Below are 21196 nucleotides of genomic sequence, written 5' to 3' on the forward strand. Positions count from 1 at the left end.
GCTCGGGACTCCAACTAGGATTAAATTTATAAAGGCCCTCCAAGAGGGCAAGGGCCATAGCAAGGGTGAACTCAGCGACGCCAGTCAGGCAAGAGAAGGATAACAGTGTGTTGCTGCCATTGGTTCCGAAGAGACCCCCAATACCAGAAGGGCCAGGGTTGCCAAGAGAGTAACTATCAAATTTCAGCTTGGTGGAGCCAATTTCCGGCAGTTTCCGAAGGGAAGCCCATGGGATCCTTGAAGTTCTCAAGACCAACAGAGACTGCCAATTGCTGTGGAGGTCAGAGTAACAGAATTCTTTGAATAGTTTGTGGTTTCTGGCCCAAAAGGAGAACAAAGTTCTAACTTTTTCGATCATAGTGCCCCTAGTGGTTCTCTCACCCCTAAAGGTTCTATTGCCTATTTCTATTCAAATCACCCAGAGTGTGGCAGCCACCGAGGTTCTCCAAAGTAGTTTTCCTGCCTTAGGCCAAGGGGTGGTAAGAAAAGCCTCAAACAGGTGGGGGATAGATCGGGGGGTTACCCAGGACCACTTGAATAGTTAGAGGAGCTTGCTCCATAAAGCTCTAGCAATCTCACAATGGATAAAAAGATGTGCATTTGTTTCTTCAGCCTCTAGGCACATGACATATCTATTGGGGCAAGGAAGACCCCTTCTTTGAATCTGGTCGATTGTCAGCGCTGCTCGTAAAGAGCAATCCAGCTGATTACTTGGATCTTCGGAGGTATAAAGAAGAACCAGGTTTTAGACAGCTAAGGCTGGGGGGGAGAAGAAGGACTAGGTGGGGAAGGGAAGGTGTGAAAAAGGAGGACACCGAGAAGGTATCTGAGGCTGTTGGTAGCCAGATGATTTTGTCATCCCTGTGTGGAGGGAGAAAAACTGAGTGTAGGAGTTCGGCCATAGCCCATAATTCCTCAATTTTGTGGTCAGCTAAAAGCCTTTTGAAATTAGGAGCCCAGGATCTAACTGACCCGGAAACACCAAAGTTGTCAACCACAGAAGAATGAGCGTCGCGAGCAAAGAGTAAAAGGTCAGGGAACTGGTCGTTGAGTGGGGTGTGGCCAATCCAAGCGTCTGACCGAAATAGCACTCTATTCCCCTCCCACAGGCAGAATCGAATGTACTTGAGGAAGAGATTACCACAATGAAGAACAGACCTCCAGAAGCTGGAGATGTTGCCACAGGTTCTGCACTCAGGAACCCAACTATCAATGTTGTAGCAATATTTGTGGCGAATGACTTCCCTCCAAAGATGGTAGGGTTGGGTGGCAAGCCTCCACCACCGCTTGCCTAGGAGAGCAATGTTGTGTTCTCGGATGTTGCATATGCACAAACCATCTTGGGCTTTTGACAAGCAAAGCTTTGGCCACGAGATAAGTGATACTTATGTCCACTTTCCCCCGATCAGAAAATGTCTAGCATCATCTTCTCAATCCTAGCAACAACCAAGGCAGGGATGTGAAATAAGAACATTTGGAGCACTTGGGTATTAACCTCGATGAGAGTGAACCAGCCCACTTGGAAAAGGAATCTGCCTTTCCAATTCACAAATCTCCTGTCGAATTTGTCAATGATGTAGCTCTAGTGGGAGAGACGGGGCATGCTGAGGCATAAGGGACGGCCTAGGTAGGTTGAAGGTAGGTCATCGACTGAGCAGCCCCACCTATCAGCTGGGAACCGAACTATTTGGGGTTCAGTGCAGACCCCCATCATCTTAGAGTTAGCCAGGTTGACCCTGAATCTAGTGGCCATCTAAAAATACTTGAGGAAAAGTAGGAGTGTGTCAACCTGTTGCTCTGAGGAGTCGCAGAAGATGAGTATATCATCTGCGTACTTGAGGTGAGATATGTTGGGTCCGTGTGTACTCGACTGTAAACCTTTGAGAAGGCCAGCTTGGTACAGCCTAGAAATAGAGGAGTTGAATATTTCAGCCAATGATGGCAAAGAGAAATGGCAACAAAGGGTCGCCTTGGCAAAAGCCTCTTGTCGCCGGGAAAAATCCTGTAGGCAATCTGTTTATGAGCATAGGGAAGACAAGGCTTGTAATACACCCACGAATCCATATCCTCCATTGGGGCTTGAAGCCATGAGGTGCCAGGTTGAGATTTGGCCTAGGGCAGGGCAAAGGGGGAAGGGGGGGATGCAGCCAAAAAAGAGGGTGAGGAAGGGGGAGAAGAGGAGCTGTGGGGCAGCTGCTGAGCAATGCGGGATAGGAGGTGGGGGCAGAGTAGTGGATGCTAGTGTGGGTGGAAGAATAACAGCAGAGACGAGGGAGGGACTTAGTTCCATGCTGCCAGTAGCAAGGAGCATCGAGATGGAGGAGGTGGCACAAAGTGGTGGAGGTGAAGGGACCGAAGGACGGAAGGAGCAGGCGAGCCAGTTGCTGAGGCTAGCAGGCGAGCCAGTTGCTGAGGCTAGCAGGGAGGAGGAGGTTCTGGTTTTAGGGGATGATAAAAGGGCCATTGAAGCCAAGGGTGAAGAAGAGGGGGCAGAAGAGGGAGAGCCCACAAAGAAAATAGATGTTGGGAGGGGCTGAGCACTGGACGGCCCCGAGGTGCCACATGGGGTTCCAGGTGATAAGCTGCATCAGTATGGGCGGACAGAGGGGAGGCCTGGCCAGGAGAGAGGCCGGTCAGCCGACACGCCTGCAAATGCTTGCCATGTGTCATTTGCTGGGCGGAAGATGGGGGGATCACGTGACTGGCCAGCACCACTTCATGCATGGTGGAAAAGGGCACCAGAGTAAGGTCAGTGGCTTGCTCGTCACACAAAGCTGAGGGCTGAAGCAGGCTACATGACGTCTCGCACTGGTCCACATGGGGCTGCGACATGTGCGCTACAGGCGGGTGGGGAGAGAGATGAGGTACCCGAGGAGTGAGCTGGGATGTCAACACCAGCCTGTTGAGAGGAAGTATTCTGGGCCGTTTAATCAGCACTAAAAACCTGACTGTTGATTGAGCCTGAGGACTGCGGCTGGGCCTACGAAGCTGGGAACGATGTTAGCAATGGTTCCTTGGTGGGTGCATACGAGTGACTGTGGTCCAGCTTGAGTGGAGCATGGAAGTATTGTCTCCAGAGCCAGGAGCAAGGATTCTGTGGTCCAGGGCATGGCAGGGGGGTGGTGGAGTTGCCTGTGACCAAGTCACAGAGATGCGAAGAAGAGTCCATCCACCTCCAACCATAGGAAGGGGTTTGCTCTTGAGGGGATAAAGGTTTACCATGAGCTGAATGGAGCCGAGGGGAAGGGAATTTGCGGATTTCCAGTGGACAGGTATGAAATCTTCACATGCGTGATAGATTCTTTTGAAGGTGTCAACGTCCTAGGCTTGTTAAGGGATGTGAGAAGCGTTGATGCAGATCTTTTGGGGTTTGACAGCTCCCATCTCCTTGTTCCACCTGGAGAAGGTAATGGCTGCCCCATTGAATCAACGGTTTTGGTCCCCAAGTTCTCTAAGCAGGTTTTCCTCTGAGGGGAAGGAGAAAAGAATATCTCCCAAGGAGTGTTTCTGGCAGGACAGCTCCGAGGCCTCCAAATTTTGAAGCCCAACACTGGATGCCTTTGACGTCGTTTCCCTGAAGATGGAAGCTACCCACAAATGACAGTTGCAGAGCTTTTTCGAGGAAGGCAGAATGTTTTCCCCCCATTGGGATTGAGAAAGCGGCTGAGAGACGGGGCGAAGATGGGGGAAGGAGGGGGAGGAGGGAGAGTGGGCTAGATTCTGGGGAATGGAGTTGTGAGTACCAGCCGGGATGGTGGCCTGGGAGGTCTTCGAAGGTTGCAGAAGATGGAAGTAATTTGCGTAAAGCAGGGAAAGAGGCGAAGGTTGAAGGTGGAGAGGCAGATGTAGAAGGAAGGTAAGAGGGGAGAGGAAGGTTAGGTTGATGAAGCTGACGGGGACGAAGGTGCTCTCCTTCTGACGGAGCCATTCTCGAACCATAAAGTTAGTTAAAAAATCATTTGACAAGATACTGAACTAAGCTCAGTTAAATTTAGTTCAGTACTTTTCAAAATATAATTTGTTCTTTCTTATGAATAGGTGACTATATGTTTCGAAAGGACTTTTGTAGATATTGTGAAAATGCATCAATAATTTGTAGATTGTCTCTAATAAAAAAATTAGTTTGTAGATTCAGATGTTTAAGCCTTTGACTCCCCATTCAAGTAATTAGCAAGAAAGGTATGGAATCTATGGTCATCTGCTCTGTAGATTTTAAGGATGTATAAGCACATTTTGGATAATTTTTATCTTCCCACCTTTGAGTTCCTTTGCACTAAGATGTCCCTTTAGTTCTGATTTTCTCATTTAATATCGTATTATTTAACCCAGAATGTCCCATGCATAACGTGTAATTGGCAACTTTTTTCCATTATCTTTGGTTTCAAGGTTTTAACAGTCCAAAAAACTGGCTTTTAGGCTTTAGCTGACTCTTTATCTATCTTCTGTGTGTGTTGTGTGTTTTTGTGTCTGTTGTAGCAGTTCTTCAGCTAATGGGGCTGTGCACTGCCACCTGGCAGTTGTGATGGCAGTTTTTTGTGAAAGGTGGCTATATAGATCTCACAGGGTGTAATATTTTGCAAAATTTTCAGCAATCATACAGGTCCATTTACAAATGCCACTTACGATAAATCTCAATAAAACTAAGAAAAAACTAAACAAGGATCCTCACTTACTGCCCAAAAAACACTCTCATTTCATTCATTAAAAACAGAAAATTTACAACTAGTAAAAAAATAAAAAATAAGAACTATGGGAAGCCTTTATCAAAAGTAGATGCCTTGGACCACCTACAAAGGAATTAGTGCACCCATTCCAGATTGCCTAGACCGATGACACACTTATCACGGTCCCTGCTATAATATGCTCAAGATAGATAGCAAATAGGGAAACCAAATCACAATAGGGGTATGAGAGAGCAAAACATGTACACAAGGTGCACCAACTCATGGAATCTCAACGGTCTACACTATGGGCAAGAGAGGAACCAATAGTTTAGGTCTTCTGGCTGTGGTGTGCCTTACACTAGGACTGGAGAGACAAACGTGCAGCCCTTAAAGAGAGAGAACTGGCTGGGGCTTAGGGGAGTGCCATTCTAAGACCGTCTGAGAGGAGCATGGTACCAAAGCGGGAGAAGATGTGCTAAGGCTTGGGGTGCGCCACTCTAGGGTTACTAGGGAGGGTCGTGGCACCCCCACAAAAGAGAGATTATAGAGAGGTGAGAGAATTGCTTGGAGAGAGGAAAGAAAGGGAGAGGCTCAATCAACGTCACACCCTTTTTTATGATGGGTAGTGGTGACCCCTTTAGATGGTATTGTCAAAAACTAGGGTTTATCATCTTTTAGCAGAATCAGTTTGGACCGTTGATCTATGGTGATCTGTATGATCAAGGGGGGCTTTTAATCTCATCCCCCCATTCCCTAAACCAGCCATTGTGATAGAGGCAAGGTTCTAGAACCATCATTCTTTAGTTCCCATAACCTATTATCTTTTAACTCTAGAAGTTCCAGCAACATAGAAAACTTCTAGATGCTAAATATTCATCTCCAAAAATCTTTGCACAATATTTTATTCTCAAAAATACTTTCTTAATCATTTTGAAGTCTTCCTCTTCTCTTTCCATAATCATAATCAAACACAATAGTTGGTTTCTAGACGGCATGGAACATGAATTGGGAAAGAGAGGACGAAGTGGGTGGTGTGGGTCAAGGAAGCCCTAGTAGGCCCTATGCATCAGGTAAGAGTAGGCCCTCACACATGGCCCTTGGACCTGGGTCAAGGAAGCCCTAGTGGGCCCTATGCATCAGGTAAGAGTAGGCCCTCACACATGGCCCTTGGACCTTTGGGCCCCACGTGGGTCATGCACAACATTTGTATGGCCCATGGAAATTTAAGACCCCATCTGATATTTTCAAAATAGGTTATGAGTTTCAAATGTTGAAACTTTATTTTATTTTTAATAAAATTTATTTTATAAAATAAGATACTAATTCGTTTCAAATTTTCATTTTTATCATCAATAAATTTTCTAAACCAAACCAACGCAATTGAAAGAGAATTAGATCCATAGGGTAAGGAATATGCGAATTACCAAGGCACTATACTTGTGTCAGTTTTTGTAGTCCTTAGTCCATCTTCACAAACCAACTCAACGAAACCTATGGCTTTCAATCGATCATGTTGGAGCTCATGGTCGGTCCATCAAAGCTAACCAATAAATAGAGAGAATATGCAATCCTAGTGTGCGGATCATGGCTTCCCCCCTAAGGACAAGTCATGCTCCCATGATATGTACACACTACCACAATGATGTAGGGGATCGTCTCTTCAACATATATGCAAATCTTAACCCAACGGGTTACTTCCCATAGATGTGACTATTATGTGGTCATGTCATGCGGTGGTAGTGCTAAGTATTTGGCCCTTGGCCTCACAAGCCTCCAATCCATATGCATAAGTCCATCTTCCTCCTAGCCAAGACCATCATGGGGCATCTCTCTGACCTCAATAGAGCTAACCCAGAAAACCCTCCACGGTTGTATATGATGCCAAGGGCTAAAGGGTTTTGGGCTCTGCTTCTGGGCCTAGACTGCCCAAACCGGATGAGTCATCATGCACTCATGCCCCCATGGTCCCACATGGACCACACTTCCACTAGAGTAGAATATCACTATAATCTCAGTTTTTACATGCTCTCAAGGGCTTTTAAGGCCACGTACCTTAATATATTGCGCAATTTGCAAGGGAACATCCCCACCATATATATGTAGTTGGCGTATTTTTAACAATGTCTCTGGTTTTTGGTTTTTAATGCTCTAGCAGGCCATGAAACTGGCTTTTAGGCTTTAATTTGATTATTTATGCTGGCATTTCTTTTGCTAAAAGGGTTGTGCAGTGCCAACCTATGTTTTTTATGACAATGTTTAGTGCAATTTGCAGCAAAACTGCCCCCTCACCCCTCAGACATGCACGTATATATAATGTTTTTCTATGGTTAACATCCCTAAAATCGTATAGGTTACATTAAGAATGTAGTGTGAACCGTTGAATCTACTTTACTTGCCTATTCCTTTATTCTATGCCCATTAAATTTGTAAGGGCATTTTTGTCACTCAAAGTCAAAAGGGTATGTTGTTATGTTCACTAAAATATAGGTAGTAGTGGTGTGAAACTCTAGGTACTTTATTAGTGTAAATACCTGTCTTATAAGTGAGAATAAATGTTATTAAGGCATGACCGGTGGATAGTCTGTTCAAACCAGCCTAACCATATTAGTTCATTTGTCATAAAATAAAAAGGGAAAAGAATTGCCAAAATTGAAAGATAAAGAAAAATATAGAAAATGAAGAAAAAACATGGAAAATTTTAGAAAAATCCCAATTAGTTTGGATGAGGCTCGGATGATGATGATGATGATAATGGAAAATTTTTATAAAAATAGTATGAACAAAAATATGGACCATTTTTCATAGTTCCATTGAAGTATCAAAGAATCATAAAACAAAAAAAGAAGAAATGAAAACAAAAAGCTGAAAATAGCCTAATATTTATTTATAAAAAATGCATATAAGCTGCACAAAAAACAAAAAGCCTTCAATAATAAACTTCTCAAGGGAAGAATAATCATTATATTGAATATAAAGGAAACAACCTATTGCATTGATTTTTAAAAAAAAAAAAAAACTCATTTATATGAGAAACCTCCAAAAATTGAATTTTTTATAATTCATAAATATAAAACAATCAAATCAAGAAAATAGATTAATGAACTTACTTGTGGGCTTGAAATTGGGAGGATTGATGGTCTGAATCCTCCATTAAAGTCACTGAAATTTCTCCAAAGAGATTGGGGGTTTGAGAGAGAGAGAGAGAGAGAGTCGCTAAAGTAGCTCTCTCTGAAAGAATCCACCTTAAAGCCCCAAAACCCTCCAAATTGGTAGAAACGGCCCTAACACCTCTTTTCCTTTTCCAAATGATCGAAAAAACTAACTAAAATGGATGAAAAATTGAAAATTGGTATTCAGTTTTCGTCATTTTTTATCCCATTGGGACCGGCCAGTTTGGTATTGAACCGGTGGAACCCTTACCCCATTTCATATGCTTGTAAAAATGGAAGGGGCAATTTTATAGTTCACACCTAATCCATATGTGACCTACCGAAACTTGAGAGGTGTAAATGTGTGCGCCCACACACACACATATATAGGTCATTCTAGGGTACACCACTCTAATGGTGAACTGAGAATTTATTGCTCAATAATTTTCATTGTAAAATACCTTTGTATGGAAAAAATGGCTTTTGACTAAAAATTGTTCATGTAGGAAACCTTGAAACAAATTCAATTTTGAAAAAAGGATATTTTGACGTCTTGAATTTTGTTTGAATTTTGAGAGCAATTTAAAGTTATAAGTATGCCCTTCTAAAATTTTAAACAAGCTATTGCTAATGTATTTTAAGATTTATAAGGGTAGTTTTGTGGTTACTCTAAAAATCAACTTCACAATCCTTAACTTTTTGTTTCATATTTGAATTCTAGAAGCAATTCAAAATTACAAATGTAGTCTTACACAAAAATTTCATACAGGCCATTGCTAATGTAAATTTTATATTCGTATTGGATTTTATAGTATTCTGAGTAGGAAATTCTAAGTATATCATTAGGATGGCACAGCCTAAAATGACTATATATACATATATAGAGCTGACTGGCCTATAGCACATTATAGGCTTGGCATCCAACATCGAAGAAGATGAGACAAAATATACGGCCAAGGACAGTGGACTCATGTTACCCCAAATTTTTCACGTGAATCTTTTTTTTTTTTGGGAACTGCCTAGATGAGACCTAAATTGCACAAATTTGTGGTCCATTAGACCCCTACTTTTATTGCAATCCTGATTTTATGAACATGCAAAGCTGGTCTGTTCATCAATCTTGGTCATCTGGCCTATACTGTGCTATATAGGCTGGTTGGTTCATGTATTCATTTCCACACACACGCATGCGTGCACACACACATAGAATTATGCCATTCTTAAATAAATTGGTGGACTTAATCCATTTTATATTTATATGTGGGACGATTTTGTTGAATTTAAAATGACCAGTTTACTTTCGTCCATACTGATTCTAGAACTCTGCTATTTTAGCAACCACACTCCTGACTTGTTCTTTTATGTGGTTCTGCTTTTTAACAAGACATAGATGGTGCTGGTGGATTGAGTAGCATAGCACCATGAGTTTTTCTTTTCTTTTTGGATATTTGGAAGCTGTTCAAAAGACTCTCATTTTTCTTTCTCAGTTTTGTTTTTAATAATTGTTTTCTGTTCCTCCAATTATAATTTCCTTGTTTGGAATCATATGGTCCTATCATGTTCTAACTCATACTACGTTACGTTTCTAACAGAAGAATCACATCTATGTAGACAGAGCTGCCGAGAGAAGAAAGCTACATGGTGGTTTTGGAATAGGGCCTGGTCAGAAGAGCGTGAAATATAATGTTGATGAGGTTGAATCATGTTCAGGATCTACTCATTCCGGAGAAGCTTTAGCCGAAGCCCTTGACTTCTCCTTTGGACCTGGCAGTTATTCAAGAAGGCTTTTAGAGGGCATGGGCTGGAAAGAGGTAGATGTCTTGCATTCCTCATACTTTCTTTTTTTTTATGTATTGCCTTAACATATTTTCCAATATGCCCTTACCAATATTCTAAAATATTCTTTATATACATCTGTACATGCCAAAGCCATTGTCATATGATAATCATACTGCACTTTTCAACCCGAAACTTATACTACAAGATGCAGGTAGGATGTAGGGCGTGCGACGTCTTTATGCACTATACACATGAAAAGTGACTGCTTATTCTGTTTCATATGGGTTGTGTTCTATGAACCATGGTCACGGCATCATTCATGATTAACTGATTCTGCTTGTATTTATCAACTTATGGACATCTTATTAAGCTGACAATGTGCTATATATCTGAATTTTGTTTCGTCTTTTAATGTTGAAGGGACAAGCTCTAGGGAAAGGCACCAAGGGTTTGCTTGAACCACTTCAAGCAGTGGGGAACAAAGGCTCAGCAGGGTTAGGCTGGAAAAGTGGCAGAGTTTGAGAGAACATATTCAATGAGGGTAGGAATTCAGCTTTAGTGCATGAAGACACAGACACAAAGTGGAATACGGGAACAGTGTGTAAATATTATTATTTTTTATGTTGATATGTATGAATTAACATATTGCTAGGAATACTCGTGCATGTTGTGAGTCTTCACACAAAGAAGCATTTGAAAAGAATAATAATCTTACTAAAATTTGGCTATTTAAAAAGAATCTGATCAGCTGAAGTATTGGGGATCAGTCAGTTGAAGAAACTCTGGGAATCAGATTCTTGATAGAATCTTAAATTATTGTACCACGAGAAATTTCTTTCACTAACAGGGTCTTTTCTTCCTCAACAAAACTGTATGCGTCATTTTGGCAAATACAGGAAAGCGTCTTGGTTATGAATACTTGTTTTTATATTTTTTTATGGAGTGACCATAGTCACCATACCATAGTTAAATCATTGTAATGAGAAAACAAAAATCGTGTACTTTTTTTTGGTACTTGCTAAGTAGGCGTGATGTTTTAAGTATTTAATGAATAAATTTATATAGTATATTTGTTTTTTTATGTAATAAGTAGGTATGATGTTACTTAAAGTATTTAACGGGTAGATTTATGTAGTACATATTTTTTTGGTATATACTAGTTAATTATGTATTTAATATTGGATGATTGGATAAGAGTCACAGGGCATTTAAATTAATTGATTTAATTCTATTAGTCTTGTAAAGTTTTTATAGATGAATTAGTAATTGATGGTTTTGACATAATTTTTATTTTTTAGAATTTTAAAATTTCTAATATTATAAATTTATTCGATTTTTTGACTCCGATGTTTTAAGCTTAATCCGATATATTAGCGATATCTTTATATGAAGTATTTTAGCGGATCCGTATTTTTTACTTGTTTTTTTTATCTGCTTTTTTAAAATAAAAACGATTTATTTTTTATTTTATAGTGAATGATTTATTGATAGTCCCCGACTTGTTAACTATGATTCGTACCGCTGTATTTCTTAAAATTGATCAAGGACAGAGAGAAGGGTGGAAAACATGGCAAACAAAAGTCATTAGATAACAAATACAACGGTCCCCAACATTTTATAAGAAGTGCGGGGTGCATCCGGAGACGCACTTCTACATGTGTATCCCAGACGCAACTAGCATCCATCTTAAAGATGGATGTCAAAAGGTGGTGGTCCCACCACAATCTTTAAATCAATGATCAATCACAAGCTATTATTTTTTCAAACAAAAATTAACATATATATATAAAACACTATGGAAAGCCTATTGGCGAAAATGAATAGTAGTTTCGCCTACTCCCATTACCGTTCAAAGTTTATCACGCAGTTACGATTGTTCGGTAGTGTTTCATTTTTATTTTTTTTTTAAAAATCAGAATGACCTGAAATTTGGATTGTAAACTTTGTCCAATATCAAACCTTCAAGCAATAAGCATGTATGAGAACAAGTGTTAAAAGACTCCGACGAGCCAAGTTGGACTCGGTTGTGTAACTCGGACTCACCACCCGGGGGAGTTCGAGTATCCCCAAGTTGGGTGGTCAACCCATGGATATTGAAATTTTTTTAATAAGGCAATAAATTATTTTTAATATATTTTTTTTATATTTTCTATCATTTTGGTAAATACAGGAAAGTGTTTTGGCTACGAATACTTATTTTTATATTTTTTTTATGTTTATATTTTTCAAAGTTAAATTTCTTCCGTTAAACTCACTTAGATGTTCTTTGTTTAATTTTATTTTAAATATGTATTTATTTTTTTTTTAAAATTTTTGGTACTTTTTAATTTTTTAAACGCCACTCAGCCCTACTCGAGCCGAGTTACTCATACCGGGCCAAGTACTCGGCTCAGGCATCGAACAAATACCCAGCCCAAGATATTGTTTCAATCACCGCTGACATCCATCAAATTACTCGTAAAAACCACTCAGAAAACTGGGATTCAGACAATGAAAGCATCAACTTAACCAAAAGAAATCAAATGAAAGTAAACCAAATTAAAATTGAGATTTACATGACAATAACTTCCCTTCAGTCAAGAAACCATGCACCCCATACAAGAAACTAAACAATGATCTAATTCATAAACAAAACAGAATAAATACAAGAACCAAGAAATAACATGCATAACAAGTAGCAATACGCAAACTAATTAACCTGCAATGCTCCCTCCATTAGCGAGGAAGAAAAGATACCAAAATAAAAATAAAAATTATGGGCTTTACAAGATGAACATACTTCAGAGAGAGCCTTGATTAATGCTGATTCTCTCTCGTAACTATTGCGCTCTCTTTCTCTCTCTAACCGGTGGTTATGATTAAATAATTGTGTAAGGGGCCTTCTACAAATTCGTATACTATATATACACGGGGTAATCTTCTTTAGATAAAATGAATCGCTACTTTCTCCAATTAATGATCCGTATAAACTGTCAAATTTTTATTATATGTTGTACGGTTTCTTGATATACTTACTTTTTATTTCAATTAAAAAGATCATGCTTAGATTTAAGGAAAAACCCAATCCTAATCATCATTTAAATTTTAAAAATACCAATTTACTAAAGGAAAACTGTTTAATGCAGGTTGGACCGCATTTCTACATATGCGTTCCAGTAAGTTTAAAGTATCCATCTTAAAGATGGATGCAAATACGTGTTCTATCTAAAAATAATGGAAACTAACGGTACCGATGTTTTCTTACAAAAATTATCATTTTTAGTTTTAAAAATTTATTATTATTTCGTATTCATGATCTCCATGTTAGAGATTACATGTCCTTAAAAATAAAGTCTTAAAATCCATCTCAAAAATAGATTTCTTAATAAGCCCGCATTTCTATATATGCGGGCATGGCCGCATAGAAATACAAAACCATGAAACAAAATGGTGCAAGAAAATAAAAACAGAAATAAAAACCATAAACATTGAGAATGCTCAATTGACTTCAAAACAAAAAAATCAAGATATCCATTATAATAATGCTCAACTAACTCCAAAAAAATCCATATGGAAACAACATGCTCTTTCATTCAATAAAGCCACCAAAAAAAAAAAAATAACAAGGTCCAAAAGAACTTCTAAATGCATTAATGGTAAACAACACAGTCAAATTCAAGATCATATATAATGTTGCTGCCATTACAAGGAAGCTATAAGCAAAAACAAGAAAACAAATAAAAGAAGAAGAACAATATAATGGGCTTTCTCTCTCTCATACCCTTGAAAGCATGAAGAGTACATATAAAGAAAAAAAAACAAGATACAATTGATGATCTAATAATATTCTCTGGATAATTTAAACATACCTATAAAAGAATCCCTTGGAGCAATTCAGCTCTTCTCTCTCTCTCCTCTCTTTATATCTTTCTCTCACTAGGTTTTGAACAAACCGATAGGGGATCTGTATATTAACGTGCAGGGTTCAAGGTGTTATTTATAGGCACCTGAGTTCCACTAGGAGTAGAGATAATTTGTAAAAGATAATACACATCGTAAATATTTGACCGTGAAATCATAATACACATCGTTCCAATATTTGAGGAAGAAAAAAAAAGGTTATTTATTAGCGTACTACTTTGACATAATAAATTATCATCTCAGAACCATTGAATTTAAACCATCTGACGTTTGAAAAATAAAATAGTCCAATCGAGTCCATTATGGTTAGGTGTCCCATTGGGTGTAGAATTAATATGGAATAAGCTTCGGGATTGAATTGTAGTAGTTAGTTAGAGTTATATTGTAATTAGGAGTCCGTTTAGATGTAGAATAAATATGGTCTAATTTTTGGAATTAAATATAACTATTCAGTTAAGTTGTATTGTAATAAGGATAACCGTTGCAATCCCATTAAGATAGGGACTGCAAGTTAACTGAATGGTTATCACCTGAAAATTGAATTTCTTGTAAGAAAATTGAATTCAAGATATCACCTGAAAAATAGGAGGCGATATGTGATGAGAGACGTAGAAGTTTCTTGTAAGAAAATTGAATTGAAGATATCACCTGAACTGAAAAAGAAGTTGGGTAGAAATCCAAAATAAAATTTCTCCAATGTAGTGACACACCTTTATTTATTGGATTTTACATCCAATGGCTAAGGGCTCGTCACCTTTATTTATTGGATTTTACATCCAATGGCTAAGGGCTCGTTTGGATCCTACGGTAAGCATAAGATGGTTTTGTATACCCATGTTATTGGGAAAAAAAACGCGTTTGCCATTTTTTTTAACCACCTTTTGTATAACCACAAAAAGGAACCAAAAAAACGTGGGTTCCCCAATTCAAGAAAAAAAAAACACCTAACCTAGCTAAACAAAACGTTGTTTTAATCAGCCACGCTCGTCTCTTGCGTGAAAACCCCCCTTTTAACCAATTATCGACCTATCCTCTGTCTTTGTCTCTGCGCATTTTTTCATATGTGGCTTGTGCAGTATGTTGGCCCCTACACAGGAACTCTTTCTCTCTCATCCCAAAATCTTTCGTCCTTCAAATTTTCCTCTCTCTCTCTCACATCTCAAAAGTTTTAGCATCTTTTCTCTTGTTACTCTTATTTAGAGGAAAAAAGATATACAAGGTTTAGGCCCTAAACAATTAAATTTAGGCGCACTTCAAAAATTCATTAGAAAAAAAATGCTTGGATACCAATAAACCCTAAAATCCGATCAACTCATGGACATAAAAGATAGTTTTTCTCTCTAAAAATATTGAAATAGTTTCTCTCTATAAAGATTTTGAGGTTGTTTGTCTTTCTAAAATTTGGTATAGTTTCTCTCTCTCTAAAATTTTCATAAAACTTCTATTAATGGGAAAATTTTTCTTATATATTTGTTGCATACCAAATGTGTGCAATGTGATTTTCACATAAAAGTATTTCGTATGAAAATATTTTCACACACCTATCAAATGTGTCCAAAATAGTGTAAACCCAGGTTATGCAAACAGATGACCCAAACAAGGGTTTTTATATAAACTGGGTATTATTTTCAAGCTATCCAAACAATTTTGATATAACCAGGGTTTGCATAACCATGTTATGATCCAAAATATGGTTTTCTTTACCCTATGATCCAAACAAGCCTAAGAATGATTGTGACATCCATGAACTAAAAGTAAATGAACAAATTTATATAGAGCCGAGTCTCTAAACAATCAAATTAAAACGCACTTCAAAATTTTCACTAAAAGATGTTGTTTTGATGCCCAAATATCCTCAAGTTGATCATCTTGACATCAAGATGCATGCACATGAGAAAAAAATGGTTTTCAAGTTTTGGAAGTAATAAATCTTGTAATGCATTTTTGGACAGTCAATTTTCAAGTTTTCATAGATCCACTTGATCAGCACTATTGTTTAAGCTTTAAGTTTTATAATTAGATATGAAAAATATATTTTGAGGCCATCACAAATATTTGCAGTATTAAAATTATATTTCTCAATACGTTTTGAAGATGCGCTCTACTTTGATTGTTTAGAGCTTCACCTCTAAAAAAACATTAAATCCCCTTGTCTCTCTAAACAAACATTAAAACCATTTGAATACCATTATGAGGTTTTTTATATTTTTTTTCGAAATTACACATCGATCCGAGGATACCATCCTTAGATCGTATTTTAATTTTTGTTTTTTTGAGCTTTCTTTATAGTAGGGTTTTGCCCAAATGTTTGGGGCAATGCCCAATCGGTCTCATTTGAGCATTACCTTCTTTGGTGCTCTGCAACGCAGCCCGAGGTTACCTATTATTTTATCTTTCATCCCATATATAAAGTTAGGAATCCATACTAAATAAAAAACTTCTTATAGATGTTACATATATCTAAAAAACCAAAATATCACAATTACCCTATAAATACAAGTAAGAAAGTACACTGCCATCTTTTACTAGATCTCAAGTTTCTGATACTAGATGCTAAAACCAAAATTTTCACTGGATCTTCCAAAACCATAAGGTGGGTCTAACAGATCCCCCTTAAGGCTTTTCTACACAGGGGCCTGAATCTTAACGCACCATGAGCCAAAGTTCCTCAAGCTCATCATCTTTAACTAGTCTCCAATAGCATGTTCAGAATCTTGTATCATAGTTTCCTTGGTTTTTGTGGCAAAAAATTTGATAAGACCAATTTATTATTTCTAATTAACCTTATAAGATTTATTTATATTTAAATTCACACAAATTGAGGATCCCATTGAATGGATGAAAAGATTCTGTTAGCTAACAGGCTTATACTGTACCATAAACTTATTGGTGTTAGGTGGGGTTATTTGGCCCAATAATTCACCCTGCAGAAGAAGTCTTTTTGCTATTTTTTTTAGCTATTGGATGTGAAATCCATTTGATTAAAGCATGTCACAATATTAGAGAAATTTTGATTTGGACTTTGTAATTAGCGCATCCTTAACAAACCAATTACAAATCTAATGGTAAATAATGCTTGTGACCTCAAGAGTAAGGGATTGTACATGATGAGACCATTATCTTTGATACAAGGTGGTCAAAATTCCTTTCAACTATTTGATGCAAAATTTGACAGCCTGGATGTGTTATAAAGTTTAAGAAATTTTTTTTTGAAATTTGAGCTTGATCGATGGAATAATTCCAAACATCCAATTTTACATCTAATGGTCAAGATTAATGTGACCACCTGATATCAAACGTAAATAGTCTCATTCTACATTTCCCCAACAATAAATGGTGTTATGACTTCCATTAAAGTATCCACCTTAGCATCGTTGTATGTCATTATCAAATGAACCAATTTGCGAAGACACTCTCCCATTAACGATAAAACAAAAAAAAAAAAAAAAAGGAGGAAGAAGATAAAAACACAAGACCAACACCGAGGGTTCAAGGGTTTGGGCCCTCATTCATGCACAAGCCAGGGTCTTGGTTAAATTGAAAATGTGGAAATATACTACGGGAAATATGGAAAATAACGGAAATAATGGAAATCAATAACGTTTATTTATTATTTGGAAATTTTATTATTTTAATTTTCAGGAACGAATGAAATGGATGTTTTCCACTGCATGTATGTTACGGTACTCATACATATGAGTCTTTCTTGAACATTCTCAACTTTTTTGGTACAAACATCGCCTTTTGTTTTGTAATACAAAATTTGTTTAGTAAGGAATTTTTTTGTTATTAGGAAGGGTACAATACATATTTATATAAAAAGTTAGTGGTTAAAAAATAATCATTGTTCCATGTGAATAATATTATATTTCATGTGGATGATGTCATCTTCCACTATAGTTAATAAATATTGTTCTTTCTATTAAAAATTTTTACTTTACCCCAGATTAATTATCTAGAATACCCAAAAAAAACTTATTTCATGATGGGGTAAGGGTATCAAGTGTCCAAAGATGTTGAGTACCATAAGTAAATACTCATATGTATGAAGTACCATAACATAACTCATATATATATATATATATATATATATATATATATATATATATATATATATATATATATATATATATATATATATATTTCAAATTATCAAATGCTAATGGTATAATGAATTGTGAAGGGAGGATTTACTAACTATGTGGGTTTTTCTTTTTCAAAAAAAAGTTACTTTTGATACATTGCTCATCAAGTAAGGGTGTTTCCGTAAACATTACTAAAAGACAATGGTACTCTATAAAATAAAGTTTTCAAGATACTAACCTCCAAAATACCATTGTACTTTTGTAAAAAATTTAAATTTACCTTACCTAATGATTAAGTCACATAATAAAATAATTTTTTAAACAAAAAATAATGATTTTTTAATAAAGGTGTGGTTTCTTTAAGGTCGCAACCTTAAACAATCCAATTAAGGCGCACCTCTAAATTTTATCGTTACATGTCATTTTGGTGAAAAAGATTCTTAGGATTATCTCAAAATCTATTTTCAAATCTAATTATAAAATTTTAAACTCCAAAAATGGTTAAAATCAAGTACATTTATAAACATATTAAAATCTTTAAAATGGACGGTCTAGATGATATATTGCAATGATGTACTATTTCTAAGACTCAAAATCTTTTTTTTTTTTCATATTCATATATCTCGATGTTGAGATCATCAATTAGAGGTTTTCTTAACATTAAAACAACCTTTTCAAATAGATTTTTGAGGTGCATCTGTAATTCTACATTTTAACGTTGCAACCTTATAAAAACTTTTTCCTTTTAATAAATACACCCATTACAACTTATTCTAATCTTAATCTTTGTATTTTGAGGGGTTGTTAACTCATTCTAACCATTACCGTTGTACTTTTGTAAAAAATTCAAATTCACCCTTACTTTCAAAAATTAATAAATGATGAGCACAATGGGAATATAGCAGTAGAAAGAATCATTGGCATAAATGAGGATGGAGGTGATAGGTACATTTATAGAATTAAGATATCAAAAGTGAAAAAAGTTTAAAAGGATGAAGATAAGAAAGGCTTTAGGACCAGATAGTATCACAATAGAGGTTTGAAAGTGTATGAGGAAAATTGCTATTGACTCGCTGACCAAGTATTAAGAACAAAGAAAATGTCAGACGAATGGAAGAAAGTATTGTAATACCTACTTACAAATGCAAATGAGACATATAAAATTGTGTGAACTATCATGGGATCAAACTTATAAGCCATACTATGAAGATCTGTGAGAGAATGATTGAGCAATGACTAAGGCATGAAACGAGTATAGTAGAAAAACATTTCGATTTTATGCCAGAGAGGTCAACAACTTAGGTTTTTTCCTACTTAGGCAACTAATTGAGAAGTTTAGGGCGAAAGAAAAAGACCTCCACATTGTCCTTATTGATATAGAGAAAGCTTATGATAGAGTACTTCAATATTTGATTTGGTGGGTGTTAGAAAATGAAAAGAAAAAGACCTCCACATTGTCTTTATTGATATAGAGAAAACTTATGATCGAGTACTTCAATATTTGATTTGGTGGGTGTTAGAAAATGAGTATTTAGACACTATGTCTACTTGGTGAGAGATATGTACAATGGAACACTAACTAGAGTGCGAACAACTAGTGGAGAGACGAGTGAGTTTTCAATGATAATAGTTCAGTTGTCAGCATTGAGCTCATACTTCTTTGTCTTAGTTATGGACGACTTAACTAGCCACTTACAAGATGAGGTATTGTAGTGCATGTTGTTCACAGATGACATAGTTTTGATCGATGAGACCCGAAACGACATCAACACAAAGTTAGAACTTTAGCCGGACAAAGACATAGTATATGGAATGAAAATTTAATAATAATAAGAGTAAAGGCAGAGAAGTAGTTAAGATTGATGGCTAGAAAATACCAAAAATGACTCACTTTCAATATCTTTGGTCAATAATCTAGGAAAATTGAGAGATTGAGGAAGATGTTGCATATGAATTGGAGCTAGGTGTGCTAAGTGGAGATGAACAATCAAAATTTTATGTGATCGCTGCTTACCAAGGAAGCTGAAAAGTAAGTTCTATAGGATAACTATGAGACCAGCTTTGCTCTATGGTACGGAATGCTGGGTGGTCAAAAAACAATATACTCATAGAATGAGTGTAGTGGAGATGAGAATGTTAAGATGGATAAGAGGCAAGACAAGACGAGATAGATTTAAAATGAAGGGAAAATTATGTAAATATCTGGTATCTTTCCCGTTATTACGAAAATACCTAAAACTTAATGTATTACCTAGATGTCCGTCTTTTCAACTTCATAGCACTTTTTTAAAAGAAAATATGAAACTACCCATTTTCAGTTTTTGAAAATTTGAATTTTACTGCTTGTAACTCAGCATGTAAAAAAACAAGAAATAAAAAATAAAAAAATAAAAAAATAAAAAGTATATATATATATATATATATATATATATATATATATATATATATATAGGGTGTTGTTTGAATGGAGACGAGGCTCTAAACAATCAAATTGGAAGCCACCTTCAAATAGGGTCGAGAAATGTGATTTCAATACTGAAAATATTTTTTATAGCCTAAAATATATTTTCATCTCTAATTATAAAATTTAAAACTTAAAAAATAGTGTAGATTTAGCATATCTATAAAACTTGAAAATATTGAAAATTAACGGTCCAAAAATGCGTTACAAGATGCACTATTTCCAAAACTTGAAATCAATTTATTTCTCATGTCCATGCATCTGATGCCGAGATGATCAAATTAAGAATATTGGGGTATCAAAACAACCTCTTCTGGTGAAAATTTTGAGGTAGACTCTAATTTTATTGTTTAGAGCCACGGCTCTATATAAACTTTTCCCTATATATAATACAATACTTACTTCTATTACTATTACTCAAATAATATAGTGGTAAAAGCATGTAGTTTCTTAAAGAGGTTTTTGGTATTAAATCCTGCCCATTTCATGGTGGGTTTTTTTTTTTCTTTTTGTTTTTTTTTATAAAAAACATATATTTTTTATTAAAAAAAGTTAGATTGCATATGACGGGATATGAACCCTTGATGTGGAAGTATAGAGGCATGCATGAACAAAAAAGCCACACCCATTCCATGATAGGCCTTTTTTGCATATGGGGGAACTTAAACCCTTGACCTGAAAGTGTAAAAGCATGCATGATAACCGAAAAGCCAATTAAACCCTAAGTTTAAATATTTGGGCATGTATAATATTGATACTTAAAATTTCGATTTTTGAAAATCAAAAATTTAAAATTTTGGTTTTTGAAAAACCAAAAAATAAAAAATAAGTGGTTTTTCAAACACTGAAAATTGGCAGTTTCATCTTTTTTAAAAAAAAAGTTATAAAGTTGAAAAAATGGACATCTGTGTAATAACGAAAAGTTTAAGATATTTTTTAAATTACAAAAACATACATTTACGTAATTTTCCCTAATATGAATACATTAGAAATATTTTAGGTGAGAGTAAATTTAGGTGGGTTGGCCATGTGTGGCGCGAACCTAATACAACACATGTTAAGAGGCAAGTTAGTTCAAGTGGAACGCTCAAAAAAGAAAAATGATAGGTCCAAAAGGATATAGATGGAAATAGTGAGAAAAGAGATAGGGACTTATGA

General features: G+C 36.3%; 1 protein-coding gene across 24 annotated transcripts in view; it reads left to right on the forward strand.

The window, feature by feature from the left end:
- Nucleotides 1–10328, forward strand: part of LOC18430762 (D111/G-patch domain-containing protein) — a 35625-nt gene extending 25297 nt beyond the window's left edge. For 17 of the 24 annotated variants that reach the window (XR_016053089.1, XR_016053090.1, XM_006840905.4 and 14 more), the window contains 2 exons: nucleotides 9406–9624; nucleotides 10013–10328. Coding sequence is in view for 15 of the 24 variants with exons in the window: in XM_006840905.4 (XP_006840968.1) it covers nucleotides 9406–9624; nucleotides 10013–10114 (321 nt within the window). In the remaining 9 variants the exon portion in view is untranslated. The remainder of the gene's footprint in view (nucleotides 1–9405; nucleotides 9625–10012) is intronic. The other 7 variants (XR_002280361.2, XR_016053088.1, XR_016053091.1 and 4 more) reach the window with 1 other exon arrangement.
- The last annotated feature ends 10868 nt before the right edge of the window (nucleotides 10329–21196 follow it).

Source organism: Amborella trichopoda, chromosome 3 (assembly GCF_054954075.1).
Source record: "Amborella trichopoda isolate Santa Cruz 75 chromosome 3, AtrichopodaSantaCruz75HAP2 v2.0, whole genome shotgun sequence".
NCBI classification, from domain to species: Eukaryota; Viridiplantae; Streptophyta; class Magnoliopsida; order Amborellales; family Amborellaceae; genus Amborella; species Amborella trichopoda.